At 35.6% G+C, this 24,960-nt stretch overlaps 2 protein-coding genes and 1 long non-coding RNA gene across 4 annotated transcripts in view; 1 reads left to right on the top strand and 2 right to left on the bottom strand.

Annotated features, from left to right (window-relative positions):
• Positions 1-24,960, bottom strand: part of VWDE (von Willebrand factor D and EGF domains) — a 458,699-nt gene that overhangs the window by 63,867 nt on the left and 369,872 nt on the right. The gene's annotated exons all lie outside the window — the stretch shown is intronic.
• On the top strand, positions 950-23,152 carry LOC306799810. The gene is made up of 3 exons (XR_013773690.1): positions 950-995; positions 16,109-16,264; positions 23,002-23,152. It is a non-coding gene; the product is annotated as an uncharacterized lncRNA (long non-coding RNA).
• Positions 1,881-24,960, bottom strand: part of THSD7A (thrombospondin type 1 domain containing 7A) — a 263,208-nt gene continuing 240,128 nt past the window's right edge. For both annotated transcript variants that reach the window (XM_079301320.1, XM_079301321.1), the window contains exons 22-30: positions 21,085-21,202; positions 19,169-19,314; positions 18,339-18,513; positions 16,140-16,313; positions 15,029-15,124; positions 11,933-12,015; positions 11,387-11,597; positions 7,897-7,984; positions 1,881-6,241 (exon numbers count right to left, since the gene is read on the bottom strand). In XM_079301320.1, coding sequence (XP_079157446.1) covers positions 6,157-6,241; positions 7,897-7,984; positions 11,387-11,597; positions 11,933-12,015; positions 15,029-15,124; positions 16,140-16,313; positions 18,339-18,513; positions 19,169-19,314; positions 21,085-21,202 — 1,176 coding nt within the window. In that variant the 3' untranslated portion in view covers positions 1,881-6,156. The remainder of the gene's footprint in view (positions 6,242-7,896; positions 7,985-11,386; positions 11,598-11,932; positions 12,016-15,028; positions 15,125-16,139; positions 16,314-18,338; positions 18,514-19,168; positions 19,315-21,084; positions 21,203-24,960) is intronic.

Genomic DNA, 24,960 nt, shown 5'->3' with positions numbered 1-24,960 from the left:
TTGTCCATGCAGGCTGTGTGCATTCCTCCCCCAGTGCCATCTGCAGCCGAGCTGTGCTCAGCACACTGCCCACCTTTCCAGCAGGGCTGTACTAACCAAACTAGGACAAGCAGGACCGGGCAGTATGCAGCAGCAGCAGCTGGCCGAGGCAGGGTAGACCACCACCCCAGCAATGGTTTGTGCTGCAGGCTGGAAGGGCAGGTCTGGTGTTAGCAGCCTGAGAGCGACAGTGCTGGGCTCCCACCAGGCTCACCCTGGCCACAGCAGAGCTGCCGGGCTGTGACGTGGGCTCAACAATGCTTTTAGAGTTCTTCTGATATTAGGGCAATTGTGGCAAAAATAAGAGTTGTGCAACGACCACGACTAGCAATGTAAAATACTTTAATAACAGTGAAAGTAAATGTGGGACAAGGCCCAAAAATCCGAACACACGAGGCAAAGGGACAAGGTCTTGGCAGGAGTCGGTGGTCGAAGAGCAAGATGTAGCGAGGGCCAGGGTATAAATGTGGGGTAGGAGTCGAGGTTAGGGCCAATGGGTATAGGGGAAAGTGGTGCAGAAGCGGGGTAAGGGAAGGCAGGGTCCATGGGGTGGGCTGGGAGGGACACTGCATCAATTGAGGGCCAATGGGGATACAGGGAAGGGAGAACATTCCAGGGACTGGGAGTGGTGATGATCACTGGAAAATGAGGGTTGGGAATATGTATGAAGCATTAACATGGGCAATCCCATAACTCCTTGGAACATTTTCTGCTGGGATTGCCACAACTCCAACAAATGCCTCCCAGGGCCTAGGGTTGGGATACAGGTTTTCTTTAGTAATGGTTGCCTGACCTGGAATACAGGCCAGGCTGACATTTAACGTGTGCCTTGATGTAAGTCTTCCAACTTTTCTATTTAAGCAGGACATGGAAAGATGCCCGTTTACAAAAGGATATAGAGATACTTCAGACCAAGGGAAACACCCATTCCAGCCAGGGACACTGCCCAAATGAAGGTAAGCAAAATTACACATCCTCAGACTCTGCCAAAAAATTAATAAACAGGCAAGCAGAAGCTATGCACACACACAACCAATTCATCCCTATCCTGCTCCAAAAAAGCAAATGTTTGTTCATCTGACTGGTCATTACCTGCTTTTGGCTAGACAGCCAGATTCCCTGTATTAAAAAAACAAAAAACATCAGAAGATCTAGAGATAACTTTTTCTGTAGCTAAACTGATAGTGATGCCAAGCAGATCCTGAATGGCTGTTCAAGCTCCCTGCTGTTTCGGCAGGATAATTTTCTAGATTTTCTGGATTTTCCAATATTGTAGGTTTTTACATTACTAGAACACTAAAACATTTACAAAGCTTGTCTGTCTCTTGATTTACCTCTCACTTCATGTCCTTTCATCACACTTGTACTAGAAAATCATATTGTCCTGTAATGTTTTGGAATTCTTTTTAAAATAAGCACTACCCTTTCCCATTAATCCCAAAAGTTTTTCAAACAATTGCTAAAGTCCTACCACATTTTCTTTACTGAATGTGAAGACTACCATCTTCAATAGTATACTACAGCCAATGCTCTAAATGAGAATTTAAATTTTCTTCTCTTGGATGTTTTCTAGCTGGTTACAACATTTTTCCTGTATTGAAATAAACACATTTAAATGATTTAAAAATTCCTCTATTAGGTTGTAGGTGGGAATTCAAGACCAATGCTTCTGTGGTTTTACTGTGGATTCCAGCAGAAGAAATATGTAGGTAGGAGTTACTTGTGAAAATCCTGAAATGCCTCAAAAGTTTTGTGCTCTCAAAATTGAGTTTAAATTTTTTAGGGGTTAGCTTGGAAAGGTTACTGGGAGACAGGACAAACCCCCCATGACACAGTGTGTAAGTTACACAGCAGAACTGGACACGAAAAAGAATTGAGTTTTGGAGAGCACAGAGAGCAAATACAAGCAATTATGAAAAAATGCAAAGTGTTATATTTTCTGCTTTTTCTTCTTGTGTAGGTACAGTGACAGATTAATCTTCACTTGAAGTGAATACACATCTTTTTATAAGATCGTGATTGATTCCTTACTTTCCAAAGAAGCATTGTTTTTTCTGATATAAAAATGGCAAGGAAGAAAATTTTATTATTTTTTATTTCATTTATTGGATATTTATCAATTGACTAAATGTGTTTTGCAAATTTTCAAATCAACTAGGACTGTAGCAACAGACTTGATAGGCACCATAGTATGAAAAGTATTTTTCTTTTTAAATAGAAAGACTAATTTTTAGTAAGAATATGTTTGTTAATGCCTTTCAGGAAAAAAAAAAAAAAAAAAAAGAAGAGACTGTTTAAAAAGTGGTCATATTTTAAGGATCTGGCTTTTATTGTTACTCTATCCCAGCATAGTATACTACATTTATTAAAAAAAGACATTAAATGATTTTGTGTTTATATTTATTGTCAGCAATACATCAGTTATGTAAAAATAACCCAGATGAAAATGTAAGACTTGTTACATTTTCACATCATCTGTATTAACTGAATAAAGCTTAGTGACAATATACACAAATTTGCAGTAGAAGTTGTACGTAAACATTTTGTGCATTAAAAAAGAAATATACATAATTTAAAAAATAAAAATGCATTACACAATTTACAAATTAACATTAACAAAAAAAAAGGTAAACATTCCTCAGACAGCTGCCTCCTCGTTCTACAAAATAAATATTCAAGTAAATTAAGTTAGGCAAAATAAACTCTTAACTCTTAACAATTTACATAAAGGTAAAAAGACAGATTTCCATTTAATTCAAGGTATATTTTACAGTGATTTACACAGAGAGTTTTTAAATTGGTCTCTTCAAATTTTAGAATTGGAAAAAAACCAACTTTATTACATTTTGTCAGGAGGAAGGGGGTTTCAAAATTGATGCTTTATACCAAATATAAACAGGCTTGTGCAGTTGCATCAAATCTTCAAAAAGGAACTGCTCCAGGACTCAAAGCAGACACAGTAAGCTAGAAACTACAGTTTTAAAAAGGAAAATATAAACCACCACATCAACAGGAAAATATCTACTTTGCTATTTTTTGAATGGTTTATTTGATCACTGGAAACATTACTTTCACAAACTAATAATCTACAGTAGTGACTGCTTTAGGCACTGGATTTGTAGAAGCACTCTGATTTTTAAAGCAAATTGCTTTTCATTCTATATGGATAATTCACGTTACTTATTTCTGTTTCAATGCTAAAGGGCTTAATCACCTTTGCAACATTTTGATTTACATAAAATTTCAGCCCTCTTTACAGCCAAGTATTTTTTTCTTCATAATGAGGGAAGCCATTCTGGCTTCAAATTTCCATGCACATCATTCATAGAAAAAATAATAATAAAAACACACTCAAGTTTTTAAATGCAGCGCTAGTATGATGCAGATGTGCACCAGATATTCACTGATCAGATATAAAATGTAACACACACTAAAATACTTGCATGGATAGCAAAGGCCAAACATACTTTAAAACCCCTCCTATCTCTTTCTTTATCCATTTAATGTGGTAAGAAAAAGGAGATGTCATACCTTTACCTTCAAGTTATTAAATGCTTAGATTTAGGACATAAAAATCTTCAAGGCAAGAACTAGGCAACAGCTTCTGCTAAGACCAGCCAGTGCCATAAATAAAGATGACTCATTGCCAATGAAAGAAACCCTGTTCCCTCAATGCCCTCTTGGTCCAAAACTATTCAACAACACAGAATCAGACACTTAAAAGAACAGAAATAATTATTAAAATCTGTCTCCACATGTAGTTATTGTTCTTTAATACTTTATAATTGTTTCACATTTTTTTTTATGTCTGATAAAAGAGGAACCAACCAAGTTTTTCTTGTTTTCTACGCAAGAATGCTGAAAATTAAAATAGTCAAGATTTGTATTTTTGCAATGAATCTCTACAAAGCATTGTAAGACTGAATACTCCAGCCCTGAAATACATATATAAGTGAACCACTGCTGTGGCAGGGGCCATGAAACCTCATCAGATGCAGCTGGATCAAGGTATAAAATGAGAAATTAAACCTGCACCAAAGATTGTTACCATTGTTCCTCTGCTCATCATTCCCATTTGGGGAATACCTATAATAGTGGGATGAAGGTAATCTTGATGCAGTAACACCACATTGGTAATATGGCAGCTAAGCTAAAGCAGGACCATAATCTCTCTTGAATATCCACAAAATACTCATTGGTTTCAAGAATTATTTTACATAGAACAAAGATGTGTATTTTAAGAACTGATACTACCCATTGATGCCCATGAGAGTCTTGTAATTGATTTCAGTGGATCTGGGTCAAAGTTTGCAAAGCTACTTTCATTCAGTGTGCAAAACCTGGTGCTTCTTGAGTAAATAGAGTGATGAGTAGGCAGAAGTGGTTTAGGTTATATAAAAGACCTGAGAACCTAATATTGAAATTAATGTAACAATTATTTTTGAGAGGTTGCCTGATAAAGCTTTGTATTGCTCAGTAGTGGAACAGTCACTTGTATGTTCTGGCTGCACACAGAAGCCATTTGAGGAGAATAACCCTTCTCAGGTCATGGATCACATCCATAACAGCCATGTCACATGAGTGGCAAGTCAATGAGCTTCATGTTGGAAGCCTAACAGTGAAAAGCCATAAGCATGGAAGAGATTAGCAATGAGTTTTCATACTGCCAGAGGTTTTTAAAAAGTCATGAGTGCTAAAATGGCAGAACTATTGATCTTATTGTTGACTTGCCAGTACACTCAGGTGTTTAACTGAATAATTAAAATAGTCTACTGAATTATCATAATTAGAAAAGACAAAATGTCTCTGAGTATTGCACTGCCAGTAACAGTGAAAAATCTCCCATTAACAGAAGGAAAGAAAAGTAAAACAGTTTATTTTAGTTGAACAATCAGAACACCTTTTTAGACAAGAAGTATGTCACTCAGGATTACAGGGCAACCACTTTTCTTTTTCTTTTCTTGTTTTTCTAACAAAGTTAACAAATATAAAAAATCTAGTCATAAACAGCCTTCAAAGTACAATTAGAAACCAGCAGGACAATCTATACCAGTATAGGTAGATGGGGCAAGAAACTAGACACTTGTATTACTGCCATGGTGTAGAGTACCAATGGCTGCTGTGACGAGGAACGGCGTGTGTACAGCAAACGTTGCAGCTGATTCCATCCCGTCACAGTCCAAACTGAACACTACTCTCTTCAGGATTCAAGACCTGTCTACTTGACACTCCTTGCACAAGATACATCATTATCCTTTCTGAAAAGAGGCAGTTTCTATGGCAATACTAGTTAAGTGCATATCATGCTGCACTAATATAGTGCAAAAATTTGCCTTACACGTAGCAAAAAAGATGCAGGCAACAGTTTGAGTTAGAGAAAGTAGAAACGTATTGTAACATTTACAGCAGGTATTTGTTTCCAGACACCAACCATTAGAAAATAGTGAATCTGAGAATGCCTCCTTTCTAGATGTACACATGAGGCCTTTATAATTTGGCGTGGTAACAGGACAGAATTTTTCAAGTGAGTCATTGCCCTCTAAAACGCAGGTTAACACAAGTTATCATCAACTGTCAAACTGTTGAACTTGCTCAGTGGGTTAATCCCAGTTAAAAGTTAATATTGTACTAAGCACTAAAATGCTCTTCATCAAGTATATAATTTGATAGAATAATACATATGGTTCAACTGAGTATATATGTTCTGTTTGAATACAAAGAGTCATAGACAGCTTGGTACAAACTCGTCATGCGTACTGATTATACTTGGTTAATGATGCAGGGGCTTCCAAGTGTTAATAGTATGTCAGCTACAGTATTCTGGAGGCAGAAGTGGTGCTCAGTTTCAAGACTGAGGAAACACCACAGATCTCCAACTGCAGTGTCTATTAGTGTGATTCTGCCTGATTTCTCAGTGCTGATGGTCTAAAGTAAAGCACTAATACCGTGAATATCGGTAGGCATTATGAAGTCCATTCTTCTTTATCTATGGTGCAGTTACAAAACAGAAAAATTCAAAACACTTAATCCACTCCATAGAAAATCCCTGTGGCTTTGGACACCTTCTGATTTCATTCCTTAGTTTAGACTCCATTTGTCACCATGAGAAGTTGTATTTTACATATCTGCGTCTCCATCATAAGCCAAAGTTAAAGGTTTCAGTCGGTTGTTCTGCCTTCTCTGGGGCTTCTTTGGCTTTTTGCTGAAACAATAAATATTTATAAATAGAACAAGAAAGTAATAACATACTAAAATGTATTTCAGTCTTAAATGAAAGACGAGCATGTTGATAATCCATTCAGTTGTTTGTTTATAAAAGCTATAAGCCTAAAACCTTCACTGGGATCACTAATTACCTTTTCATCAACCCAAAGCAATATCTAATTCAAAGCTCAGTTGTTCAGAAACAAGCTGTTATGGTGCTGATGTGACTTGATGAAATCCTTGGCAGGCACTCCTGCAACATCACTCAGTTTTCAGAAGAATGCCATGCAATATCTGGTCATGTATCAAAGATGCAATCAGGTTCTTTTAAATCATGTGATTCAATTACTAAACCGCTCTTGACACATCAAGGGTTTCTGCAGAAAAGATCCATCTTTTGATTGGTTTTATCTCATTATACTTGCTGGAATGACTACAATTAATTCTAGGTGTTAAACCAGTCATTAATAGCAGAGGTATGGTTGTTTACTATAACATTCCTTGTCTAGCCTTAAATTAGATTTTAATACAGAAGTATTTCCAACATATATGTTATGGTTTTAAAAAATTACTAGGCCAAAGAAAAATGAATGTTTATCCAGGCTTTAGTACTTGTCTTCTTTTATAGTGCAGTGTAAGCATTTCTTTAAATCAAGCCTGTGCATCCTCAATCTTGTCCAAAGTGTTATTTCAGCTGTGTCACTTAGGCTGCTCAAATCTGAATCTTTTATATGAAATATTTTATTACAATGACTTGCAGTAGCCACAGGGTCCAGTCAAAATAATCTACAGTGTTGTTGAATGCTAATGGATTTCTTTTTCCTCAAACACCACCACCCCCAAAAACCAACCAACTAACCACAAAAAAGAAGAGCTACAAAAAAATCCCAAACAAACAAACAAAACCCAACAACAAAAACCATACACACACACACACACACACACAAAAAACCCCACAAAAAACCAAAACAAAAAACCAAAAAAAAAACCAGATCAAAAAACCCAAAGAAAATTTTATATTACTTAGACAGTGAGGTTTTAGGCAAGGTTTACTGAATGGCAAATACCCAGAAGCCTCCCAAATGCCTAGGAATGCAGTATAGCCAAGAGCCTCATATATTTGAGCACTCTTCCCTCACCTTTTACCTGTACTACCATCTGGATCAGAAATTCCAGACAGGACCCAGAAAACATCAGGGAGCACATTCTCAAAGGTGACTTGTTTTAAAAAAAAAAACATTTAATGTATTAAAAAGATGAGAAAGTTTTCAGATTTTTTCTTGTTCTGTATCTGTATATCTTGTCAAATATAAAATATGATTTGTCTAAATATTCAATTTCCATCTTGATATTTCTGTCAGCATTTTTTTGATACACAAAAAAATTATTCTGGACACTGTATAGAACCACCAAAATAAACTGAGCAAAACTGAACTGTATACTAAGATACCCCATATTTTTACATTCTTATGCCCTCAGAAGTGCATGTGGTGATCCATCATTTAGAGTACAATCAGAATCTGCTAACCTGAGTGTGGACAAAAGGACACAGCAAATTAAACCCTGCAGTTCACAGAAGTGAGCAGCAGATGTAAACATTTTCATTACAGTTTGTGAGGGGACTGTTTTCTTATAAATAATTAGAGAACTCACCAGGCTAGATAGATCATAGAAACAATAAAGATGAGTAAAACAAATGCACCAGCAGCTACACCATAAACCCAGGTCTTCAGCCTCCCATCTAAAAGGAATGAATGTTAGTCAGTAGTGTTTGAGTTAGTCTTGTTGAATTATTAGTTCTGATATAGCATAGAAATACTTTAATTCTCCAACATAAAAGTCTTCACTAGAAATTACAGTTTAATCAGAGTGAATATTGTTAAATAACAGCAATGACTTCTCTGTGCTCTGCTTTTCAGCTGGTCAGGATAATTCAAATGGAGCTGAGATCTGGGGCAGAGGCAGTGGGTGGGAGATGCATAAACTCAGCTGTGGGGCTCTCTAGAAGTGAGCAATCCCTCAGTGTGGTCACAGGGCAGTGCATCATCCTGGGACTCATTTAACATCACTTTCTAGTCTAGCTCTGGTAAAGCAATCTGCCTGTTATTTTTATTGTTGTTCCTATTTATTTGTATGATTTTTATTGTTGTTCCTATTTACTTATATATTTTTAAATGTCTTTAGCGCGCTGTACATCATCTATCCCTTAACTGCACATACACAACTTTTACTGCAGCATAAAGTAGTAAAATTTTTAAATTTCTTTCCCTACCAAATGTAAGTTCTATTTATATAACTTCTCCTCACAGAATAAAAATACAACAAAAGAGCCAACCCATATCCATAAATAAAACAACTATCTGTTGTTAATAAGGACTGCATATATGTGCAGCCTGTGTAGTATGTATTTTGTGTGTGATGTCCCTGGAGGCTTAGGCATACACATCACTCTACTTCTTGTCTCAGATGCACCCATGTCTACAAGGAAAACGGGGTGGCTTTGTCTATGGGGTTTTGCTCTGCCCCCAAATTATCATGGGGGCAACTAAAGGTGAGTGCATGCTTTTTGATTCATTACTTTTATCCAACAAATTTTTCAAATTTCTAAATAGCTTTTTGCAAACATTGCTTTTCAGGGGAAGCCTTGTTGCATCTCCTTGGCAATTACAAAAATATCAAAATCATTTTGAATTATTTCATTTTCAAACGGTTCATGTTTTATTTCATGAAGTTGTGCATGTAAGCAAATGAAGCTAAAATTTTTCTGACCAAACACTTAGTGCTTCTCATTAGCTCTTCACAACCAAAAGACATCATCAATGCTGTTTCTATTTCCACAATAATATTAACAGAATTTAGACTAAGATAGCTTGGTTACACAGTAGTGCTCTCCATTGCTGTGCAGTTAAGCTCAGGCTTTCTGGGCTGTAGCAATGCAATATCTTGCTGTCATGTGGACAAGTTGTTCAAGACTAATCAATATCAGAACATTTTACCTTCATTACCTTAATCAACCTAATGAAACATTATAACTGATAATAACTGACATAACTGAAATAACTGATCCGTTAGAAATTAATGGAACAGTAGATTTGACCTGAAATATCCTATGATATAATAATACCAAAGAGAAGAATTCAGACTTTAGTACTGCTAAATAAGTTAGTTTACTCTCTCCTTGGCTTTTTTATTGGTCAATGTAAGAGGTTTGGTTTTTTTCAGGTTGGCTTCTTTTAAAATAGCAACATCTCCTTGAAAAAAAGGCTGGCAATATCTTGTATACAGATTTATTTGTTTTTGTCAAAGCAGGGAACTCTGCTAATGAGGTCATTCCTATTATGCAACTACTGACATCTAACTCAGGCTTTCTGGATTCCCTCTGGACAGATTATTTCTAAATATGCACGGGAATTGGCATCTCAGATTCATCTTTTGTGGTAATACCTCAGCCCAGACAACTGAAGAGGAAAGTTTTAATACCTTCCTTTCTGGAAGTGCAATGTAATTTGTGGAAGAAAATGAAAGAACTATTTTATATCTAGACTTAGAAACTGTGAGAAAAAGAATAATCATGATGGAGTAAACCCAAACCTTTCAAATAGATATCCAATCCTGAAATAAAACAATGAAGCTTAAATCTCATCTGAATTGGAAAATGTACACTTTCTCTCACACACACTTATAACTTCACTGCATAAAATATTAGTTCTATTGGGTATGTTTGAGATTATCTGAACTGAGCTATGTCTTCTTCCCAACTCGAATTACATTGGTGAGTTTTTATGAAGTTTCTCAAATGCACTTTGCTCCAAAACCCTCCCTGAGCTCACATGAGTGTCGACATTCCTAAATTATTGAAAGTGACTGACTGATAGTTACTTATTGTTATCACTCTGCATGATGCAACACACCCTCTGCCATTTTCAGGAGAGGTTAGCTAAAATGAGTAAATGATAACATATTTGGTAAGATGCTATTTTTTAAAAGAGGACTAGAGAAGCTTAATTTTCTATTTTTTATTGTTGATTAAAGTGTTTGGCGTAAAGACCATTTTATTGCAGGTACCAAATCTAATATCAAAGAACAAATAATAGTAAATACTAGTAGCACTAATGGGTTCTAATATAAGCATTTCTTGTTTCTAACACAAACATTGTTTAATCTTCTTATTAGAAATGTTTTTATAAATTTCAACTTGAAACATCTTATGGATTTTGCATGTAAAGATAGTGCTTTCATTTCTGCAATTAAAAACATAAAAAAACCCTTTAGAAATAAATGGCACCCTAATACACAAGTATATTAATATATTTAGCCCTATGTGACTTAAGAGACACTTAGGATGATTACCAATTCCTGTCTTCCCTACTAATAATATTTTGGAAAAAGCAATATATCTCTTTATGTGAAAGTATTTTGTTAATTAAAGTGTTTTTATACAAATATTTAGTTGCACTAGAAAATATTTACTGATATCTGATTATGTTATGGGCTTTATGAAGTTTTTTTATGAAATAACTGTTATATTTTATGCCGCTCTTGCATATAAGTCTGCTCCGCTCCAAAGAACATGGTCCATCATAAGAGCAAATACTGCTCACAGAGACTTAGAGCAGGCCTATGCTAAATATCAATAATATGATTAGCATTTGACTAACATGAATTAATTTAAATATGGATATGTCAGAAAAGCATTAGTATACCTATACTGCTTATTTTCCTACAATTTATCCTATGGCTACAGATTTCAAGAAGCCTTTACTCTTCTCAGCTTTCAGTGCTATCTTTTCATTTATCTGTCAACAGAATTATTAGTTAAGACACCATAATTTAATATACTGGTTTCTACCTTTGCAGCAAACTCCCTTCTACAGTCACATGTCAAATAGTTTATGTGAATTTTAACAGGTAGAATGGCTAAAAGGAAATCTGCATTATAAGATTTCACTAAATATATTGATGGAGAAGTGAAAGGAGCTAGGTGCCTTCTTATGTCTCTTCCTTTGTTTTCAGTAAGGGTACATGCCTGCCTTCTTAAATGAATAGTCAAGGGTTTCTCTGGTCCTCCTAGATATACAAAAATATAAATGCCAGACCCTGCAGCAGTACTCAGCACTAAGAGCTGCTCATTGCATGACTTCACCTGGCCCAAAGGGCTGCAGAAACCAGGTCCTTCCTCGTCCTGACTGGTTACTGGAAGGCTGGGTAGGGTTCACAGCTCGACTGGTTTTCACATCTCCCTTTTTGTCCTCCATGGTGGGGATCACCACCACTGGGATGAGAGTGCACTGCTCGAGTGTGCCATCAGAGGACATAACTTCAGTGTATCCATCTTCACAACTGCAAGTTCTAGTCTGTAGGGAACAAGTGTTTCACAATGTGCAGCAGAAAAACAATGTTTTCTGTCAGCTGTAAAGCATAACAACACGGATGACCGGAAGAGAAGACTTTTGATGAGTGCTAGCCTGGAGAATACCTCTTCATATATTTTTATGCAAATTCATACCATATCAACAAAGATTATTTAACATTTAATTGAAAGGTAGAAAATTCTGCTAGGCGGATTTTAACAAATTTGTGACCAGTAAAATCTCTGAAAGTGCTTTTTTTTTGGCATGATCTCTGTAATCAAGAGATGTGTGAGAAGGCCTCGTAGGGGTGTCCTATGCTCCAATGCAGTAGCACATACCTCACTGCAGTAAGCGTGGGGCTGGCTGCACGGTGGGTTACATGACCTGTCAGCGTCTGGTTGGCGCATCACTAAACAGCCCCCTGTAGGACAGAAAATCATATTTTCACATGGCAATACCTCACCACTGATGAAATTACTTCCTGCAGGATACAATGGATGACCCTCTTGTTGCAAATTTGAATGTAAGAGTTCTTCTTTTATTCTAAGGTGAAGGATAATTGGAATCAAGTATTTTCTTATACGTAGAATAAGGATACAGCAAATGTATTTAATTTCATGTGCATTTTAGAGAACTAATATTTGGTAATGGAGCCTTTTGTTTTCCCCTTCTTCCCGTAGGTGGATTGCCCAAAAAACCAATTTAAATGTTTTGTTGTATTCAAGGGAACAGATTTGGTTCTCTAGGGGCCTCCTTATGACTTACGCATTAAAACTGTGTCCACAATTTTTAAATAAAAGCATCTTTTTAATTTACATATTTTCCTGTTGAACTGCAAACAAGTTACTCATCCTGTTTATGAAAGGATACCTGTTTTCTGCTGCTACTGGGTCACTTTTACATATGCCTTTATGAATCAAGGCTTCATGTTAGTTGAGATTTTACAAAAGAAAAGCATATTTATCAGTAAAGCATGTACTGAATGTTACAATACTGATGATACTGTGGGTTTCAGTCTTTTCTGTATACAGAACTAGTTTTCATTACTACAGCTTTATATATAGTGCAGTTATTGTTATGGACCAATACACATGATCAGGCTTTCACTATCATTTCAGCCAGAATGACTTTAAAATGCATTTAGAACCAATTTGAATTCACCTGTGTTTCCTCTTAGCTTATAGAAGAGGGATATGTATCACATTGTTTAAAATTTATGCTGCTACAGGGCAACTTATTATGCATATCCCAAATTAATACCATTTTTATACTGGTGTGATATGATAATGAAATCCTGATAGCTGAGGTTGGTCACAACCATAGCAGATGCAGTTAGTTGTGGTTACATAGATCCAAGTGTTAACAGAATGGCTGGTGAGGAACAAAGAAAACCCTGCTGGTTGCCATAAGTTTTCCCCACCCCCAGAAAAGAAAATCATACATCCTAGCATACGAATCACATGCCTGTGGGAATCTATGTAATAAAATATCAGTCATCCAAGGAAGCAGAAGGAAAGAGTTGCCTCATCGCCCATGGGAAATAACACCTTCAAGTAAAAAAGAGCTATTCAGCACAATGGTATTATGCAAGAAAATAGAAAAAGACCTTAAAATACCAACAGAACTCACAATAATTATTTAATAATATCTGAATTAAAATGCACTGTGTTAGAGACAAATGTGCAGGAATAAGGCTAACAAGACACAGTAATCAGAGATATGGGTTGCTTCTGAATCAAAATAGTTAATCTCAATTTAAACCAATTATGTATGTGCATCTATCACATCTACAAGCTCAAAAATACCGTAATTTATACAAAACACTTTCAGAAAATGTACAAATGCAAATTAAAATCTGGTATACTACTGTATATTTAATGTAGAAATATTCCCTCTACATTAGATATTAATAGACTAGAGTATTATATTTAAAAGCTGCACTTGAAAACTATCATAAAATTAATGAAAATTATAGTTTTTCATTTAATAGAAACACATGAAAAATATAGTTTTGTGTTGCATGGAGACCAGTGATTGCATATTCCGGAATATTCCCTTAGTCTTTCAAATCAGAAAGTTACCACAGCTTTAAAGCCACATACAAACAATCTTTGAAAAAAAAGTGATGCAATATAGGTCTGAGGTTTGTCTGCCTTGGAGGTCACATTATGAAAAATCTTCCAATAATACATAGTCATACATTTATTTTTCCTAGAATTTATCATAAAGCTGTATTCAGTCACATCAGAAGAAATTATTATTTTCATGTGACTGATGGTGATTTACGAATATATTCTAACATCTCAGAGCTATAATCTCCAAGATACTATTTGCTTCAAATCCTATAGGACCTTTCATAGATAATATCTATTGGACTATATTAGTCTCAATAAGAATCCTTATTTAGAGTTTTACTTATCACAGAAACATCTTAGCTAAGCAGGAATCAATCAAGGTGCATAAACAATGCCCTGTTGCATTTCTTGTGAACAAGATGTGTTTTACTAGTCCTACACCACAAGGTAAGATTTGCAAGAGGCTTTGAGCTGTTATTTCAACACAGTGTAAAAATTATACAAATATTTTACTTCTATTGTAGTAACAGCCAGGGGTGGTGGACTCCATCATCAAGAAGTATTGTGGTGGCAATATGTAAGTAACAGTTCCCCTGTTGTGACTGACCTGACATCAGTTGGCATTGAGGATATGTTTACAGTCTCTGGGATTCAATTACTATCACTTGGTCTGATACAAAAATTATTTAAATAAATGCATAACTCTTAGCTTAAATGAATCCCCATTGCCAATATATAAATCCACATAAATAGATTCATATGTAGATTCTCTTCTGAGATCTCAGTCATTCCTAATTCATGTTTTTTTGTGCTTTGGCTTGCACAAAAAGTTACAACATTCCGTAACAGTCCGTTATGATACAGATTTATGGCATTGAAGTAAAGAAATCAACTCATATTAGCACATTTATTTATCTTTTATATTTTTAAACTTAAGTGAGATATATCATATATGGATGATATTATCAAGCTCTGCAACTTTGACTTTGTATAGGCACTGAAATGACCTGTAATACATAAAAATTTTATTTGTTGTAAGGCCTGAAACTTGAAACCCTACATTTAGTAGTGTAAAGATGCTGAAGGTAAAAAAACCCCAAACATATACAATGTAAAACATTTCAGGTCCACTACAGAAGATAATACTCATATTTACTTTTACCATTACATGCTGGACGATTCTAGAAAAGAAACCACATCTTTAATATGTAAAACGATTATTATTTTGATTCATACCCGAGGAAGTGTTTTTAGCAGATCCTTTTACTTTTTTTTTTTTTGATTTCTTGGGAAAACACATTATTCACCTTTTTTCCAGGATTTTTTTTTTTTTTTTGTGTATATAAAAAGAGTAGTTACCTGTGACATTTAAACCATCTGACCTTTGGCACCACACAGTCCGAGAGGATCCCTTCCATGGGCTGGCCATCCACTTGTACTCATAGCACTGGCCATCTGCACAGAGAACATTCACATTTCAAGAAATTTGATGACAAGGTTTTAGACTGCCACAAGCAACAGCTACACTCATCAGCAGACCATACTCATTTTGTGGCCACACTCATTAAGATTAATGACTTATACAGTTCAATATGCCTCTTTTTCCTTCATCCAGCACTGTACCTCACACGTGGAGTTCCCAGGATCTCCTGCACTTACTGGACATAGAGAATAGACCACATGTGTCCCACACACTAACTAGGATTACAAGCAAGTCTAATGCAGTTGATGGGTCAAAGAAATGTTTCCCATAACCTCATAATTGTTGTGGCCCATCTGTTGTGCAAAACTCATTTAGGGATCATGTTCCTTTCCTGGTAACACTGAGCTTCAGCCAGTGCTCCAGTGCTGGTGAAGTGGCCAGGGCTGCATCTGGCTTCATGTCTCAGCTCTTCTCTGCATATCTCATATATCATATGGGATATCATATAGCTCATATAATATATCCCATATCTCATATGGGATGAATGGTGAAGTTCCTTCTGCACCTTAGCTCTCTATTATAAATATAAAATTCCTTTACTTTTGATCCGACCTCTGAATGGGCAAGTCAGTACAGGAAACTACTTTTCTTAGACAATTTGTCTACTACCAGTAGTAAGCATGGCTGAGACATTTCAATCACATTGTCATACAATTGAAAATTTAAAGTGTAGAGAGAAATTTCAATCTGGTTATGAATCAAAACTCAGAGATTTCTTTCGGTTAATGTTACTAAGCGTATAAGAAAATTTTGTCCCATGTAAAAAGAAATGTCATAATAATTCTAGAGGGGTAACATACGATAGTTACCACTTGAAAGTTTTTTCTCTTTACAGCTAACATACGGAAAACAACCATTTAAGTGCATTTCTGTTTCTAAAATTTGCATTTGCCCAAAATCGATACCATGAACAGAAAGAAAACAGAATTATGGATGTTCTGTATTTTTTCTTACAGGAAGCAGCCTTACATATATTTTGGTACTTACCATTGCATGGTCTTGTTTCCAAAGCCTGTTCTGGACAGAGATGTTGATTTTCTAAGTCCTGAACGATCACTGCTCTAGATCGCACTTGTATTCCACCAAAACCAAGATCCTCACCATTAACACAGGTTAGCTGGCAAAGGCTCCATTCTGACCACTCTCTCAAGTAACAGTCCCCTGCAAAGAGCAGTTTTATGAGATGAATGATCATTGTATGTGAAGAGTTTCTTTGCACTGAATATGTCTTTAAAAACCGTCCAATAACAGTTTCGTAATTTTCCTTCTTTTTAGTTCCTTTCATTCCTCTTTTAAAACTTGACTCGTATAGGAAAAATAACATTTTGATACTATCCAAATTTCTGTGTCATAGAAAATAATATAAAAAGATTATATAAGGACTTATTTGTTCTAAAGAAGTTTTATTTTCTTGTAGCATTCCCATGAGATCTTTCTCATTATGAATCTCTTTGCAATGCTCTACCCAATGTCTAGATTTTTGTACATTTTAAGATATTGTGCATTGCATGTCTTATACTAAATCTACATATCCTTTTTTCAATTCAGCTTTGATTTTAGAAAACATTGTTTAGTGTTAAAAAAATAATTTATTGCTTATCCCCATGCAGATTTTCTCTAAACAGATGTAGATGCAACTGATGAAAATTCTTTGCAAGAAAGGGAAATGGAAACATGATTAAAGTGTCTGTTCTTGCTATTTCATGTTAGGATAATAGCTCTGTAGAATTCTATAGTGCAAAACTGAAAAATAAAATTATACTAATATCACTAATTAGTATGATCAGCTAAAGAACATTTAAGAAAGATCTGAGGCATGACACAAAGAAACCATTTTGTTAAAACTGCAGTTGAAAATGGGACTAGACTGTGCACAAACTCATAAATAAACCTCTTAGTTCTCATTATTTCAGTGAGCAAGCCATTAAAAATTCATGCTACCTTGCATTATACTGATGACAGATATAATCAGTACTGTGTTGACCGGATGCCTGATTAATGAAGGAATTTTATTTGCCAACCTTAGGAAAGCATGCAAAGAAATGAATAATTGACGAACTGATGTATACATAATAGGAAAACAAGTAGTGATTTTTGGAAACATTAGCTGGAGTGTATCATTAGCACATCCCCACAGGGCAATTATTCTTGCTGGCTAAATGTGATATTGTTGAGGAACAGGTCCCTGCTCAACAAATTTTTGAAAGCGATCAGTAAGCAGCTAAATTTTTCTATAAAACTCATTAATATAAACTGTATAACTACAGTCTTTGTATTCTTCTAGTTTCTATTTAAGAAGAAAAATATATGAAAATTAGGCAATTGGAATGCTATGTACTAAGCAGTGATAGAAATCTTGCAATTTTTATTTATTTCTATTTATTGAGACAACTTTACCTTCAGTCCAATCTGAAATGTACTGGAAAAAAAAACTCGCTTGGAAAGAGGAGGGTTTCAAGATAATGAAAATAGAGTACTGGTGTGAAATGATAACTACATTAGAACTGAAGGAGTTTATCACCTCCAATGAAGATTCATCATTAAAGGCTACTACAATAGCAATATTCTTCAAATTTTACAAGTATTTGGGATGAACTGGAGGGTTTTTACTGGAACAGCTCTTATATGCTCTTAATCCTTGTCTGTATGAGTGTCATGGACCTGATAATTCATAACAGCTCCTTTAGACTCAGTTCACAAAGACAATGATAGTGCACATCACATACAGAGAGTTAAACAATTAGGGGCACTCATGTTTTCTCAGAGACAAAAACTTTAGTTTCATTTGAAATAGAACCCTTAAAGAAAAAAATAAGATGCCTTAGCTTATCTTCCTTAGACACCCATAAAAGGCATCAAGCCTTTTAGCCACTGGTAAAAGTATTAATAAAGTTGTTACGTAGTCTAGACACTTAACACTAATATTTAGTTGTAAACCAATACCCTTTCTTTTAGAATTAAATACAGGTTTTATTTCAATAGATTTTGTGAAAAAATATATACATCTTGGATACAATCTGTGACAGAGAGATCCTGTCTTTTATAAATTTAAAATCTATTATTTTTTCTAATTGATTTATTGTCATGAAGTAGACTTAATTGCCTGTGGCTAATGCTAGGCCCTAATAGCTGTAATGACACCCAACCAATCTTGAAATGCAACATTTATTTGAACAGCTTTGTTACCTGGACAAGGGAAAGTGCAAGTTTCCTCAAGTATTATCTTCTTATCACCATCTATAATAGGCTCTATTTCTGCACAGAATTCCTCATCTACTATTTTGCCAACATCTTCAATGGATCCATCATAAACCACACAGGAGATGTTCCTCACTCGTGTTCCCTCTCCACATTGAGCATCCTGCAGAAGGAGAACATATATTGACTGATACTGGACAGAAGAAAGTGCCAGAAGACTAGATATGAGTTACATGTCACTCTATCTCCTATTATTTTTGCTTAACTACTTATTCATTCCAATAAGGAGAAAAAGAAGACAAAAAAGAGAAGACATGGCTCATTACTTCTGAAACAACAAAAAACCCCACCAAAACAAAACCAAAACAAACAAACAAACAAACAAACAACAAACCAAACAAACAAAAACAAAAAAAAAAAAACCACCAAAAAACCCACAAAATTTCTGGTCACGGTTACTTGTTCCTTAAACTATGGAGCTAAATTATGCCTTAGAATTGCAACAAGAGCAGTATGTCAAGTGAAGATATCTTTAATATGTGAATATATTTCTACTGATATTCTTTTACAATAGAAGCATTGAAATTATTAGCAAAGATGCTGCTCAGGTACAAAAGTTTACATTCATACTCTGAATATCTGTAGGACACTGTTGCATCCATTGATTAATAAGAAATCTAAGGAAAAAACAAACTATTTTTTATATAAGAGAGGTGGAAGCAAATTGTTTACAGAGTTGATAAGGTGGTATCCAGGTGTATCACAAATATGCCTGGATCCACATATTCCATAACTTCAAAGTCCCATATGGCTTTTACCTCTACTTTGCATGCAGACCATTGACCGTATTGCCATCGATAGCAAGGTTTTACTGGACAGGGTTTGAATTGCTCCATCTGAGAAGGACAAGGCCTCCCATCACCCTGAAATGGCTGATTTATGGTCCTTCTTCTGATCATTTTTCCTGTAAAAAACCCCAGCAATATAGCAAACAAAAAAGTGGTTAGACTGATTTATTCCTCAATATGGTTCTATTTTGCTGAAAAGCATTGTATTTGAATAAAGCAATTTTTTCCAGATTTGACAAATTGGATTGTAAAGCTGATCTGTTGGCTCTTGTCTGTTACATGGATTCACATTTTCCAAGTCAGACACTTTATATTCTGTCATTTGTAGGATAAGAAGTGCAGGAGGATGTCTGATAAGTATTGCTCCTGTAACAGCAAACAAAAGCAGTAATTTCCTAGTTCAGAAGCCAAATAAAAATATTCTTTATGAATGTGCCAACATATTTGTCCATTTCAGTGGAGACTCCTGCTCCCCATCTGGAGCTTGCTGCTAGAAGAGGCCAGCATGTTGTAGTCTTCTCTAAGTTAACACAAAAACACTCGTCCCATAATTGTCAGATTCCAGCAAACAAAAACTTGCAAATTTCTGTCACTGTCTCTGTGGAAAACATTACATACAGATTTTGCAGAAGATGGAGGATTCTTCACTCAGGCCCAAAGAAAATTAAAATACAATAGGCTTATCCAACAATTATCTCCTGTTCAGCTGTGAGTGATATGCTACCCAGCTTCACTGAGATACAGGTTCTATTTCAAATGCTTATATAAACTGAAAGAGAAAGACATTTTTATCCTTTTAGCAATTCTTTCTCCTTTCATCTTGCTGTGGGCATTAGACTATTATGCTTCATTACAGACAGTTCATGTGATGTAACTGAAAATTTCCTTCTGTGTCAGAAGGAATGGTCAAATGGTTGGTCTAGAGATGTCACCTCACAAAGGTTTACACAAAATCAACACAGCTGTGATATTTTAATATATTTATAGAAAAATATAAGTGCCAAGCCTGAAAAAAAATCATATTTATTTAAATTTGTATAGTGAGGGTTATATTAAAATAAAGCATTACACAGATTTACCTATATAACACCTGATGCTAGCCGGCCGAAAGAATTAATCTTTAATTCCACATTTCAATCTCATGCATTTGCAATTGAGTACCCCAATGATATGACATGAATCTTTTGCTGAGAGCAAGCTACACAAGCTTGCATAAGCAGAACAATATCAGTCTTCCAGACAGCTGTTCTCACTGCAGACAGCTAGAAAGATGTTTGCCAAACAGAGCCTCATCATCATTCTTGAATTCACAGCTGCTTCAAATAAGATGTTACAGAAGAGAATAAGATTTTCTTGAAAAACTCCAAAGAACAGCAAAGAACAGACTTCTCATACACAAAATTCTTCCTCAGCTAGATGGATAGTTGTGTGGGTGCACAAAAGCAGTTAAGATTTGTGGTCACTGAATTTATTACATGGCTAGAACTTATTGAAAAAGACCAGTTCCAATTTGTTATTGGAACACTTTTAGTTGTCTAATCTCACCACCAATAACTAAACTTAGAAGAAAATCCCTTCTGCCTCTTCCTTCCCCCACCAGCTGAAAAATAAATATTCAAATCAATGCTTGCTTTTGTCTTAATATATCATTCATTGCATCTCACTATTTTTTCCAGAATCAGAAAATATTTAAACTAAATTCCCATTATTTTCAGTGAGCACAGTCTCACTCAAGCATTTATTTCCATTAATAAGCCGGATTTATACCCCTGTAAGTCTCCCTGTCTAGCTACATTTTTTTAGTTCTGAAAAGAGAGATATTATCACTTTTATTAAAGAAAAAAAGATAACTCAGTCTTTAAAATATGCCAGAGGTACGTACTGACCTGTAAGGCCACATGTTTGAGAGCACTCAGACCAAGGGGACCAGTCAGAGAGCTGACAGTTCACAGGACATTCCACCACACAGGACGTATTCATTTGCCATGTCTTTTCCAAACCAAGCTGAAAGAAAATGTTAAATGGTCAGCACAAAACTCCAGGCCTGTATCATCAGTGCAAGGTAAAAACTAAAGTAATCAGGACATTTAAAATTCTCACTTCAAGACAGTCCTAATGCATATACTGATCTTTATATACATGCATAAATCCCATTTTTATCAATCACTTTCTAAACTAGAACTTATAAATTGAGGGCTTTGTCTCAACAGTATTACTTTTTACAATAAGTGAAGGCTAAAATAATTTATGAAGTATTTTGAAAGAAGAATGCAAAATACTGAACAGCAATTAAGAAGTGAATTAATGTGATATGAGAAGCCAAGTTACAAATTAGCAAAAGGAGGAGGATGAACATGTATTGTATATTCAGAACATGTTGCAGATGCTAAAAGTTTACAGGAGCCCAAGAAAGACTAAATAAGTTAATGGAAGAGAAATCTGAAGGTTTAAACACACAGAATCTCCATCAGGTAAAAGCAGTTCAAGAACTCAAAACAAGTGGAGGCCTTAGAAAAAGTAGATGGAAACTCTTGTATGTCTGTGCTTCTTCCTAGGGCATCTGCTTATGCCTCTCATTTTTTTATTCCTAATTTGATGTAAAAGTGCATGATTACTCCCATTCCATTCCATTTATCATGCTATTCATACAAAGATATTGATATGATACTGACAGTGATCTATCAAAAAAAATTAGATATTTCCATTTTTTTTCTGAAAAATTTTACAAAAAAACAGAATCCTCTAGCATCCATAAAGCAAAAGCTTCAGTTGCTGGAGGAGTCTGAGAGAAGTGGACAGTGAAATTAATCTCAAGACTCAAGTTTTCCCAAAAATATATTCTGTTCTCATGTTTTCTCCAGGTATGATTCAGCCTAACACCCCAACCCAGGGAAGGAAGAGTTTTAGAATCATGCTTGGGATATGGCACAACCACTACATGGTCCTTTGGTCTTATCCTGGACAGCCATTTCTATGTTCTTATGAATTCACACACTCCAGATTTTCCCCATCCATGGAAGGAAAGAGATATTCTCCCTAACACACATGAGAATAGATGATGAAGAATGAAATAGGACTGATGGCAAAAATATTAGCATAATAAAGCCTGCATTCTGCACAGTTGAGTTAAAAGGGTAGGTCAGTTAGAGGGCGTATGGTCTGAAGTGACAAACAAAATCAGTCCTGCCAATATGAACAGATCTACAGGTTTCCAGCACAAAGAACTGTCCTCTTCACTGACCTCACCAGCAGACCTTGAGGCCTTTCAGAATCCTAGGCAGTTGTGAATATCTTTCACTAGTAAAAAAATCCTCATCTACTAAACCCCCCCTCGCAAAAAAAAACCCCAAGCAAACTAGAAATTAAAAAACCTATTAAATCACCTTAAAAAGGAAATAAACCTACTATTTCCTACTAAACACAAGCATAGAGCAATAATTAGGCACATTAACATGTGTTCCATAAATAAACTAGCAGAAGTACTGAGAATATCTCCTCCTTATAAACTCACCAAGTTTTAAATTTGCATTTACAGTACCATTTATTGAGACAAATGAGAGTTTCGCTTTTATACATCAAAGAATGAGTTCTTGGCTTTTCTTGGTGGTTCAGTATAGCCTTGATAATACAGCTATCACTCACAGACAACACCTGAAACCTTTGGATAATCTGGAATTTGGATGATTAGGAAGCTGGAGAACCCTCTTTGAAGTCCATATTTGGGTCAAACCTTCTGAGCAAAGGCTTTGAAGCCTGCTGAATTGATTCCTGCCAATTATAGAAACATGACTCTTCGCTTTCAGACTGGTCTGCTCAGCTGGACTTCAGCAGCTCAAGAGGGAAAAGCCCAAGAAAGATATTAACAGGGAAGAGGAGAAAGCTGAAGGCCAGATTACCCACAGTGACCTCCTATTTGCATGTCTTAGATACTGAAGTGCTGCTTAAATAGATCTGGGGAACTGACAGTTTGCAATTCAAAAGTATTCATATATTCCTTTCTCATTCCTCTCCTTTCTTGAACTCATGAACCATAATTCAACTTGAAGAGCTTAGAAAATATTTGAAAAAGTGTTCAGTAGCTCCCCTACCCTGGAGCATTTGCTCTAAATGAGCTGTAGTTTCTGAATCAACCACAGCAAGTACTGAAAGCTACCCCTGTGTGCTCTGTGCTTCTGGCCACATTCTGTGCCAGGGGCAGCAGGCTGCCACACCAGCATGCTCTTTATATCCTCTGATCCACAAGAAGTATCTGCATTTGTTTGTAGGAATGGTTGGCCCCAAAGATTAAACCCTGCTGCTGGAGGTTAATCATGTAATCTGACAAAGCAGACTATTCACCAATAAACCAGCAAAGTCTGCTTTCTATTGCAGACACAACTGCTGGTTTCTAGGCTTTTCTCATCCTTAATTAATGCTAAATGAATGAAAATAAGTCTACAAAAAGGAATATGAACAGGATCAGCTTGCTTTAGGTGATTTGATTTTCAAATATTCAAAGAAAGAGGAGTCAAGTTCTTGTGATAAGTAGAAATCAAGTAATCCAGTATTGCTATGCTTTGGGAGTTTGATGAGAACTACATTAACATAACCAGGACTTGGGAATAAGCTCTAGAAATTGGTTTATCTTGGCAGTAATCAGGATGACTGGCTACCTTCCTTAACTGATCAGCTCAAATAAACACAGGATCTTATGGACACATAAGGAAACCAGAAAACAGGGGCTCAGATGGAATGTTAGTATTTAACTCCGCTGATGCTCATACCTGGAGATGGCTACAAAGTTCAGCATGAAGGGTTTTTTAATATATGGTTTTAATACTTTCTTGAACCATATCTTACATAGAAACTCATTGCAATAATGTGTCTTAATTTCTTAGGGATCAGTGTAGGTTTATTTATTATGAGCTCTCTTCTTTGCATATAATAATGAGAAACATAATTCAGTAAATGTACCTACACAAAAATTAAGCAAATCTTTATTCATACATCTGGTAATAAGTTTCATGATAGCCCAGAGAAAATTCATTAGCTAGCTCAGTACAAATTACTTCATATTTCTCCTATTCATCAACTTTTCCAACCACATGCACCTTATTTAGAACTTCATTTAATATTTCTGCACTACCCTTATAATCCAAAAACCCAGCAGAAACCTGAAGGATCATTAGCAAGAAGTTTATAGTATGTATCCACATTTTGATAATTTCTTGAACACTCTCCTCTCGTGACCTGAAAGGTCACAGAGTTGGCTTTCCCATCTTTAGAGTGAAGGGTCTGTTAAGATCCGAACAGCTTGGCTTTCCTGTTAATCAGTTTAACAGGTTTTACTCCTCAGTTATTGGATCAGCCTTTGACCTTGTTGGACCACTGCTTACACATCCATAATTCAACAAATAGTCTTAACTGTGTGACTAGGGAGTAGATCAGAGCTTTCTACAAGAAGATGTAGCTCTATATGATCTAGCAAATCAAAAGGGCAAATAAGAATGCAGCACAGTGGCTGTTGATAACTCCAGGACACCACAGCAGTAATGTCTGTTGGCCTGTCATTTACAGCAGGTAGCTCTTGAGATATTATATTCTTGCCCTCATTATTTCTCTGAATAATAAAATTTCATTTCTTAACTGCAGAAAAACTCCAGAGGTTTTCTGAAATGAGATTTCAGTGTAAAATGTAATCAGTTCTAAATGCTGTTTTAAATCTTTGCTTAACAGGAATAATTTCTTGGCTTTATAGTAGAAGAAATATATTTTCCCATAAA

Source organism: Erithacus rubecula, assembly GCF_903797595.1.
Source record: "Erithacus rubecula genome assembly, chromosome: 3".
Lineage (NCBI taxonomy): Eukaryota > Metazoa > Chordata > Aves > Passeriformes > Muscicapidae > Erithacus > Erithacus rubecula.
The sequence above is the reverse complement of the archived record's forward strand: the minus strand, read 5'-3'. Positions and strand labels throughout refer to the sequence as shown.